The following is an 11,233-nucleotide window of genomic DNA, read 5'->3' on the forward strand; positions in this document are numbered from 1 at the left end:
AAAAAGCAATTTATTGTTTTCTAAGGTGACATTGAAAGACACTTATTTGGAATAGTGTGTGGGGTGTTACGCCACTAGCCGCGCCCATATCAAAAATATCGATAGTTCTGCAAAAATAATAAATAGAACATATATTCCGGCAACTGTGCACCTTTACGAATATAATTGAAAAACTGAGAGGTATAGTTATGCTGTTCCGCCCTTACAAGAATTACCTGTACGTAAATAACAGGATTTTAATAAAACAAAGTAAATATATCGAATAGTTTATTATAATTTAGGTTTCGCGGGCATCACGAGTAATCAGAGTTATACAACATAATTAACATAAATATATATCACTGGCTCACATCTTCAACAATCCTAACGAAAACTTCATACTCTAATTTTAATTTATTGTTTAAAGAATTTTTCACAGTACTTAAAACTTTACTTCCTTTGAAGTTATAAAACGTTCCTAATTTTTCTCCCTTGCTTAAATTTAGGTAGGGTGGATATCTGAAACAAATTAAAAATATATTATCACACCCAAATCAATTAATTCGAATCTTAAACCAAATTATTATCTTTAGGCTGCTTAGAATTAAAATACTGGCCCTTGGGGTAAAACATATCACACTAAATCTTACTACCTTTACTGGTGACAGGGAGGCCTCCTATCATCTGTTTATTTTTGGTCCAGAGAATCGAATATGAGGATCAATGAGGATGTCCTACTACCATCCTTACCACGATTTCTACAGTAGTTATTTTAAATTACATTTCATTATTAAAGTCATCGGTAATATTTTTTATGTATTTTCTTGTTTATAAAATACATTCAATAATATAAATGGTTTGGCGTGCAAGCAAATGATCATTACCAACAATAGATTTTGGCACTGTAAGAAATAATAACCATTCCTTACAAAGTTCAATGCGCCCCCAACCTTGGGAAATAAAATGTTATGTCCCTTGTGAATGTAGTTACACTGGATAAATCACACTTGAAATCGGAACAAGACAATACTAAGTATGCTGTTTGGCGATGGAATATCTGATATGTATGTACATTTTGGTGGTACCCAGACGGACTTGAACAAAACCATCATCCAGCCACTACCAAGCCTACCAAGTAATTAAACCACGCCTTTTACTTGGTGTGGTTTTTTAATTTACATAAGAATTATTTAGAATATATTTCATTATAATATAGAAGAGAAAAAACAAACTCAGATAATTACGAATAACAAACTAGCTATATATTTTGATTTTGTTTATATAGATTTATTTTTTAATAAAGGATTGTTATTTATTATTTGATTGTCTGTCTGTTTTACTTTGTGATTTATAAATTTATCAGGATATCAGTTTAACTAAAACAGAAATATATGAAAAGGCTTATTACTTTCACAATATTTTAGAAGCGAAAATTTTAATGTTTATAAATAATTATAATAATGTTTTGTCCTATCACTCATTATAAAATACAGTTAGGAATCAATCAAAAAAGCTTGTAATAGATTACTCGTATAAAATATATTTTTAATTTTGTTTTGATAAAATTACTTTAAATTCTCAAATTTATTAGATATTTATAAACTGCCATTTTTAACACAAATTTAGATTAAAAACCTTAAAAAAACTAAACACATTACATTCTTGGTCAATCTATAAGCCTATTCCAACCACAAGAGGAGTAAAGCCAAATAAACAACTATGACACCGAATTGGGGTGATATTATTGGTCGAAATCTTAAAAATTCTATAATATTCACTATGGATTCACAACAAATTGGCATTTTCAATATCGGCGAAGCTGTAATCGGAACTTTAAATGTTAAATTATTGTGGGTTTAACTAGTTAATTGGAATAATGTTGTATTATAAATAAAGGTAAATTAATCAAGAACTGTTTATAGTTCATAATACAGCAGAACATCTAGCAAATGGCATGCAATTTGTAAATCTCAGGTTTGTTTACTCCTTCTCCGATTGGAATAGGGCATAGATTGATTTTTTATATCATAATTTATATTTCATTAACAAACTATCATTGACCAATGAGTATTTCCATATTGACGAGATTTTATACGAACTTTTTTGCTATTATTATGACCGCATACGGCTGTATATTAGAACAACAAATATTTTGTTTGTAAAAGACATTGTCCACTCATTTATATGTAACACGCATATACGGTGTTATTACAGGCACAATGGATACAACATCTTAAATCTGAAAGTTGGCGATGTATTAGCGATGTTTGCAATGTTTTATACTTCTTCTGCCAGTTTCTATGGATGTAGTTAACCGCTTACTATCAGGTGGGTATTTTCTAATGACCTGAGAATTTGTTATGTTTATATACATAACATATACGATAATTCACAGCTCAGTTTTATTTCAACTACTAAATTATAATGGCCATTTCAGATTAATAAAATAAAAAATAAAAAATAAAAAGCGTATAATTTATTTTATGATCCTACCTATTTGAAGACATCGTTTGAACGCTGCATCCGTAAAGTAAAAAATGTCAAGGGTCAAAATAGCAACACGAGAAGTCAGAAAATTGAAAATCACAGTGAACGAGTTATCAAAAGTGTAATGCGTTTTTTTTTGTCAATAACGTTATAGCATAGTAAAAAACACATAATTTAATGTTATTTAAATTCAAGTGTAATGATTTTTGTTAGGTTTTATAAACTAATCCGTTCGCATTTGATTTCACATGGAGAACCAAAAATTCTTTCATATTATTATTTTTTAAATAGAAGATTCAGATTCTGAGGCTGATTTCTAATAGAATGATTATCAATTACAGTTAAGCTTGTATTGTATTAAGAGTAGTCACGATGCTATTGTCGTGACTTAGCTGCTCCAGCAATTCTTACTGGAGCAGCTAAGTAAAATAATCTTAAATCCCCGCATCGATCAACATTCCCATCGCTAGGCGTATACCGTTGGGCTATCTATAAGATTTAAATTATTATCTTATTACAAACTTAATATTTAATCATATATTAATTATCTAATAATTAAATTAAGAGACGTAAAATAAGTAGTAAAAGTAAAAGGAATAATTTAAACTGCTCTAATGTCCCACGAACTCATATCTTAACGATTTGGATTCAAGGTCGCTATCAATATTTTTTATGATACTTGATCATATAATCATCGCTATTTTATAACTGCTTACCTTAAATTGTTTAATGGAAAAGAACGAAACCTACTTATAACGATGAATTAATATAAATTCATTGAACACATAAAGATAAAAATATATTTTTGATAAATATTATGAGAAAAGGAATATTAGCCACACACACATTACATATATACATATGATAAATGGATGCGTAGCAAAATGTATGTAATCTACTTAATAAAACTGGAACACTTACGGACTTGACGGTCAGACAATAAACAGTGTAAGTCTTTGGATGCAGAAGCACGTGATATTTTACACAGAAATTCGATTTGGATCTGGATTGGATTTGAAGGTAAGCACTAAGGAAAGATTTTTGAAAATTCATCCCCTCAGAGAGTTTAATAAAAGATGAACGTTTCTTTGGAAGTTCATAATTTTTCAAGCCGGAAATATGGATGTTAACGCTTAGGATGATTTTTATTCAAAAAAATCAGTACTAACTACTAAATACGACATATTGTATGGAAGGCGCATAATTGTTGATATAGCAAACGGAAAATCTAGGAAGTAGTTCCCTTATTTTATATTTGTTTACGCGAAAGTAATTCGTTGTCGCGAGCAAAGGGTAAAAAGAGGAGATTCTTGAGACATTACTAATGGAATATACCATCGGCTTGCATCGGCAACTGGGGAAAATATATAAATGAGGAATAACTTATATTGAAAAATTGTTTCTGGCGAAATATTCATATATTCTCATATGTTAAATGATTACTTATACAAATTGTACTATTCTATTTATTTATTAATGAAATACAATAAATACGATTCATGATTTGTGATGATCACATTCTTAAAACTCCATAAACTTGTACGTTTATATATCTAAGGAAATTATCCGGATAACTTTGGGAAATAAATGATACAAAATAAATAATTCGAATAAGTTCGTGTCAGGATACGCGTAGTTATGTATATTTAAAAGCAAAGGAGCCATTTTGAAATTATACATAACGAGAAGCTCTATATGGATATCTATTAGGTTTGCAGCTTATTCCTCCAAGCTGCTCCAATGCAGATTATATTACAACATCGCGAGCACGAAATGAATTATAGTACAAAAATAAAGCACATAAAAATAGAGTACAAATTACGTAGGTATGACAGACATACCTATAAACTCAAGTGATTTAAACAGTTAGTTTTTTAAATATTTTAAGTGTGAAAAACATTTGTTTAGCTTAATAACAGCTTATATTAAATAATCACATAATTTACGATCAATTAAAACCCTTCAATATTGGTTAGTAACAACTTACCTCTCAGAACATTGTATTTACAAATAATTTCAATTACAAATATTGTTGTGATTTACTGAAGGAAATTACGTTTTTACGTGTACAATATGATTTTAAAGCCATGAGAAATATAAACTTTAAAAGTTATTCAATTTTTCGTTTCGGTTTATTATTTACTTACGAAACTTATGAGTATTGTACACTCTGTATATTTTTTTATACAATGTAAATAATTAGGATTTCCATAATATCAAATATACTGCAAAATACAAAATATGAATATAAGCAGTTGTCAAAGTCAAATGCTGTTATTTATTTTATTATATAGACATCTTAGCTACATTCTATGTTGCAAATAAGCTATGCTACGCTAAGGTTTTAGGTATTTTGTTAGCTTTACCTTCGTGTCAAATCAGAGATTTTTTTTTAAAAATCAATTACCCGTATTTTATTAACTTTCAAGTTAATAAAATAAAGGTAATTGGGTAAAAGCCGAGATGGCCCTGTGGTAAGAACGCGTGAATCTTAACCGATAGTCGTGGGTTCAAACCCGGGCAAGTACCACTGAATTTTCATGTGCTTAATTTGTGATTATAATTCATCTCGTGCTTTACGGTGAAGGAAAACATCGTGAGGAAACCTGCATGTGTCTAATTTCACTGAAAATCTGCCACATGTGAATTCTACCAACCCGCATTGGAGCAGCGTGGTGGAATAAGCTCCAAACCTTCTCCTCAAAAAAGGAGAAAAGTTAGCCCAGCAGTGGGACATTCACAGGCTGTTACGGTGGGTAAGGAAAATAAGGAATATAAAAATATTAAAACTTCTATCCCAGCTAATAGACAGATTAGCAATGAAATCAACAGTGAACAATGAAAGATCAACAATGAAATTCAAAAAGCAAAAATTTAAAACATTCTGCATAAAAACCCAAAAAAGTGATACTGACTTGTGTCTTAAAAGTAACTAAAGGCGTTATTTCTGATTTTTACACAAAGCGCCAAAAAATGCTCGGGTTGGTTTGAAACCTGCATTGATCGATGCAAAAAAACCGAATCCTGTGATTTATAACTTTTGCCAAAATGCTGCTTTTTCCTTTACACTAATGATATTATGTATGTATGTATGTATGTATTGTAATTTAAATAACAAAGTAACTACCGAGTCTTGAGCGTATTTCTAGTATAAACACCCAGACCCGACTGACACATGACGACGACGACGAATTTAAAAAAGAAATTAATAAATGACGATTAAAGTGTAATAGTTGACTTACGTATATTCTATATTATTAATATTTAGTGCTAATTTATATGTTCTATTATATTATAATAATACTATTTATGATTAGATTATAACTAACGTTACAAAAATAATTAAAAATAAATTTATAATTTGTTTGTTAAGTATATTGTAAAACTGTTGAAGTATAACCGTTAATTAAACCTTTAAATATTATTTATTACCTAAATAATGTTTAAATATATCAACGTATCAGAACATAACACAGCTTACATAAATGCTAAAGCAAATTACAATGTTTCTTTGACGTTACAATATTAAATGAATGATTAAAACTCTTCAATTCTTCTTTCATTCTTCTCTCAATTCTGTATGTATGATAAGACTTTTTTTACAACCAATAAACTAATATTGATTGTTAAAAAATATTTTTATTAAAAAAATATATTAAATTTTCACTTTGACTTGTGACCAGAAATTCCAGCAGTGAAAGCTGTAAGAGCTCACTTCGTATTTTACTCGTCAAATGAGTAAAATCGACTAAAGGTGATACGTTATTTTCATGAGCGTTTCTTTTGATCATTCCTGTCTTGTTTAGAAGCGGAGTAGCCGTGTAAAATATCATTGATAATGAAAAAAATATGTAACTATGAATAGTGAAATTTACTTTTATCATGATATACTCAATTTATTGTTAACAACATTTAAGTTCTTAAGATATTATTTATTGGAAAAAAACGTGAAATACTAATAATTTTACCAACAAAGAAAGACCTTTGATTTAAAAAAAAATTGATCCATGTGTAACGAATTTTCAAAATTCTTAATTCCGCTAATGAAAACTTAAAAAAATTAAATTACTTGCTAAATTATTAAACTTAAATATGATGCAACGAGATCAAGAACTTTAATATGTAAAGTTTCAGCTTATTCAAACGCGTTTCGTGCTCTAAGCAATAAAAAGTTTAAGATAAATCAAAAAGTATCAAACAGTATAAAAAGTATTAAAAAGTATCAAATCAAACAGTAAGCGAATAGCATTCTGTGATTCCTCCCGTTTATGTTTATGTTTTTAAAATAAAGCTAAATACGATATCAGATATCTGATTTACAAAAAGGTATATTACACTTTTCTCTCAACCTAAACGCTTCTCTAACACAGTATGTGTTATAAATTCAACAAATATTTGATATATTATTATTATTTATTGAAACTATTTTTATTACAAATAAATTTTGTAAAAATTATCAAGTGTTTTCTCGATTGATTTATCAAGTAGTAAGCATTTTTAACAAAATAGAAGTCAAAGGAATTGAGGGCATACATAGATCTTTAAAAATATAGATAGAATATTATAAACCCTTTGTTATTTAAATCGTTTCAAAATATATCATTAATAGGCGTGCGTAAAGGTATATTGCTAATTAGTATTGGATAGACTAGCTATAGACAACCTAAATTATTAAAAGATTGTGGATATTCACCTCGCCTAATTCCAACTTGTACTATATAATATTAACCGTAACCAAAATTAAGAAAATTTAATACGTAAAAACTGAGAAGCTCTTTGATTTTGAACCAGAAATGTCCAGTTAAGATCTACGTGTACCATCTACTAGACTATCTCGCTTCGTCGTCTCTACATAAATTAATTAAATACATTTCCCGCTTCTCTTATTATTTATATTCAAGGAAATATAATTACTTACAATTAACTTCATCCTTATTCAAATTAAAAATGAATACGGCTGGAACATTTCCAATAATTTATTATGAATTCCGCGAAAATATTATTCGCTTATAATTAAATCAGTTAGTTAAAATAATCTCAACAGGATCCTTCTACAAGCTTTATTATGGAATTTGCTTGAAATGCATTCAAAATAGAAAACCGGTACGTGACGCTTCTATGTTCTATAGAATATTAAATTAATTAATGAAAATAGCTTTTATTGGCATGCAAATGATCTGTCATTTTCAAGCAAATGACAATTAGATACATATTTTATACTCACTTCATAATAAAAACTTTATTAATTATAAATATACCTTTGACACGGACCTAAGATCATTTACTTTAACCGGTTATAATTAAACATATAAGCGTCTAATATACATTCATCATAATATCTGAAAAATAGGAAAAATGCTGCTCTATTTTATCATTTATTTTCGAAAAAACCTCGAACAGTGACCTCGAACCGGAACATATAAAGGTCAACCAACTAGTAACGGATGATAGCAACAAAGTAGAGGGGCATTTCGCATACCACGTTAAAGCCTCGATAAAAAGTTAATGACATTAATAGATTTTTTTCATATAATACTTAAATGAGGAAGACTAGTGAGTAGGTCATCTGATGGTAAGTTTTCTCTTTCGTTCATAGACAATTGTCAATGTGGAAGGTGTTAGAAAAATATACCATATTTTATATTTCAATACGCTACCAAATATAAAATCTAAGATTTATGTTATATCAGTTGTTTCTGTAAATACAGTGGCTTCACAATTTAAACCAACACAATATTACTATTTTGCGGGTTTTTTTAACGGATATAAATTCTATTAACAGTAATAGGTAGTACTTACTGCGTCACAAATTCCGTAGTATTTTTAGATTCGGAATCAATTACTTTACACTTCACAGCGACTTCGTTCTCATCTTTCTCAGATTTTATCTTATCAAAGTCATTAAAACTCGAGCTCCCAAGTATACCATCCTTAATACCGAGGCTGTCCGGCGACACAAATTTACTAATAAGCGCTTTTATTACGCTATGTAAGAAGGGGTAGCGTGGAGCATATATTTGATAACCGATATAATCATTGGAGTCTCCACGTCCTAAATGTTTGTATGTACCATCGTAAGGGTACACGCCTTCTTGGTAGATGTAAGTGTATTTGCCTTCATCTCCTGGAACGTATTTGCCTTCGGTTAAAGGTCTATAATATTTTCCATCGTCATAATAGTCGTATGTTTGATGTCTGTATTTTCCATCGTCGAATGGTGAACATTGAACAACTGCCCATATTGATAACACGAACGCCTGAAATTACATTCATAAATATGTTTCTATAATCATATTTAATACAGTCTTCACATTTTTTCGTAACATTAAGTGCAACACTTACTTGACACGTAGTATTTTTGTTCTGATTATTATGTTTTATTTCATAATATATTGTGTTGGTAACACATTTATGTGAGTTATACATAAATTACTATTCATGCTGTCAAATTCCTAACGAATCGACTAAACGATCGTTTCATTTAAATAAATGAAAAGATGAAAGGTCAATTAAATTATGATGCTCCTTAATCTTCTGTTATAATAATAACTTTACTTAGTAAATATAATTTAGAACAATCAAGAACAAAAATAACATACATAAAATGAATGCAAACGAACTAACAAAGACTGAATATTTAGTGCAAAAAATAGCAGATTAATCTACGGGACTATTAATGTTCTCAGGAATAATAATATATATTGATATACGTATAAACTCCCGGTGAACCCTCACAAAATCTAGTGACAAGTACCAGACGTGAACTCTCCGTAATTTTTTATTCTGCCTGTATCTAACAAGCCCTAAAAAGAAAATACCAAGTGGACCCGAGAAAGCTTAAAAAGTTTGATTCTATGATATTCCAAATATGAGTCCCAAACTCTAAATTAAAGATCTCAAAATAATAATACTATTTACAAAAAATATTTTAAAACTTGAATTATTTCTTTCTTGACATTTTCATTTTGATATATCATGAGAAACGTAATTAGATTATTATATTATATTTTCTAGTAGAGTAAAATAGAGAATACACTCAATGGTGAAAATGGGGTGGCCATTGTCGCCATTGAGTATAGTAAGTCAATTAAAGGAAAATGTATGAATCGCTTCCGTCAATATCACATGCACTAAGCGTCACAACAACCCGTGACCTAGAGGCGGGAAGCCGACCCAGCAAGAACATCTTTCAGAAAAATCTGAGCCCCTTTTTCTTGCAGTGTACACACTGCGCTAACCTCAAGTAAATTGAATAAGGGCAAGACAATAATGATAATAAAGATATCAGATTATTGTAGGAATAAAAATAATATTTTGAAATAACTACATAAAGTAAAAAAATAAAGCATCAGCTAGTAAATTTCCCACAGCCCGTCTTGACTTAAAGGATTCCTAAACATAACCTTGGAATACAAAAAATACATATACAATTAAAGCATCCAAATTACATGAAAATCAATTAAAACTAAATACATTTAACATATTAATTTTTTAAAAAATAGAGTAAAAGTACTCTATTTATTTATATTCTAAATATACGAGACTTTTAATAAAATCCTATTATATGATAAAACTTTTAACAAACAATACATCTATTTGAAAATAATACAACAAATAAAAAGCACGCATTTTAATTAATTAAATGGTAATGTAATAAATACTTACGAATGTTCCAACCAGTTGCATTTTTCCAAAATGGTATTGTTCTGTAAGATCCAATAAATGTTTTTTTTTTCTAATAATAGTTTTTTCACGCCTCGACCGGTACAAGTTGTTTACTCGACAGGTTATGTTTTGGATCTGAAACTAGATCACATAATGTGTCATAAGTAAGCAGTATTTTTCTCAGATAACAGCCAATATTGATCAAAAATATTTCATTCCTCATTGCCTTCATTAACATTTAGATGTATAATAAATTTTGTTCGAGACATACCAAAAGTGGATCAGAATCCTAAAATCAAGTGTGACGAGGTCAGGTAGAAGAATTAGCATAGCTCATGACATTATAACAACTACCAGCAAATACCTATGCGATATATTGTATTGATGTTGTTGTCACTAACTTTTGCACTATATCAATTAAACTCGACACAATTTTTTAATTTAACCATACCCGATGGACACAGGTAGCTTCGAGACGACCGACTTACAAGAGAGTCGTAATTCTCATAATTTGAATGTATGAGAAGCTACTTCACATATCGATTTGCATAAAATAAAAATCAGCCGTCATAAAAGGCAACATTATAGGCAATGAGATGCTGCATTCTGATGACCTTACATTACGTATTAACATATAAATTATTCATCTAATTACGCTAATATGACACGCTTGTACATATTCCTCCATTTAACATAATAAAAGTAGCAATCTTCATGGCTATGCATCTACAGTACATAATTAAAAGTTAGATAAAAGATCAATTCACCTACTTCAGTAGCCTTCACATCCGGTACACATGTGACATTTTAACGAGAATGAAAATAAGACAAAACGAAATAATTTGAAATGTCAAAACATCATGAACTCAAACAATTTGGAAGACACACTGCACGGTTTAAGATTAAAATAGACAGAGATGTGTATCAAATCAATTTCTTATTTATAATACCAAGATGTGCTGATGTTGTATTTTTAAGTAGTTTGACAGGAGCGTCATAATCGATAAGGTAAGATAATGTATCTAATATTGACGGCGAAATTCCGTTAAATGTAAGGCAATGATCCTAAAAAATTCCAATAACATGATGTGGAGACCTAAGA

At 29.3% G+C, this 11,233-nt stretch overlaps 1 protein-coding gene across 3 annotated transcripts; it reads right to left on the reverse strand.

The window, feature by feature from the left end:
• Positions 1 to 254: 254 nt before the first annotated feature.
• Positions 255 to 10,710, reverse strand: LOC126768304 (uncharacterized). Of its 3 annotated transcripts, none has more exons than XM_050486319.1 (4): positions 10,583 to 10,710; positions 10,132 to 10,272; positions 8,266 to 8,723; positions 255 to 498 (listed from the first exon to the last, which is right to left on the reverse strand). In XM_050486319.1, the coding sequence occupies exons 2-4, from the start codon at positions 10,150 to 10,152 to the stop codon at positions 339 to 341; spliced, it is 639 nt and encodes a 212-aa protein (XP_050342276.1). In that variant the 5' UTR covers positions 10,153 to 10,272; positions 10,583 to 10,710; the 3' UTR covers positions 255 to 338. The 3 variants fall into 3 exon arrangements, with proteins under 3 accessions (XP_050342276.1, XP_050342275.1, XP_050342274.1); XM_050486318.1 differs by having other exon boundaries at positions 10,496 to 10,652; XM_050486317.1 differs by having other exon boundaries at positions 10,403 to 10,651.
• Between the last annotated feature and the right edge of the window lie 523 nt (positions 10,711 to 11,233).

The sequence above is a fragment of the Nymphalis io genome, chromosome 5, assembly GCF_905147045.1.
Source record: "Nymphalis io chromosome 5, ilAglIoxx1.1, whole genome shotgun sequence".
Taxonomy (NCBI): Eukaryota; Metazoa; Arthropoda; class Insecta; order Lepidoptera; family Nymphalidae; genus Nymphalis; species Nymphalis io.

Excerpts from the sequence above, each read along its gene's own strand:
- LOC126768304 (XM_050486319.1), bottom strand. The coding sequence starts at position 10,152 with ATGCAACTGGTTGGAACATTC. Across the intron at positions 8,724-10,131 it reads TGCAACTGGTTGGAACATTC|GCGTTCGTGTTATCAATATG; the intron begins GTAAGTATTTAT and ends ATGTAATTTCAG. Across the intron at positions 499-8,265 it reads ACTACGGAATTTGTGACGCA|ATATCCACCCTACCTAAATT; the intron begins GTAAGTACTACC and ends AATTTGTTTCAG.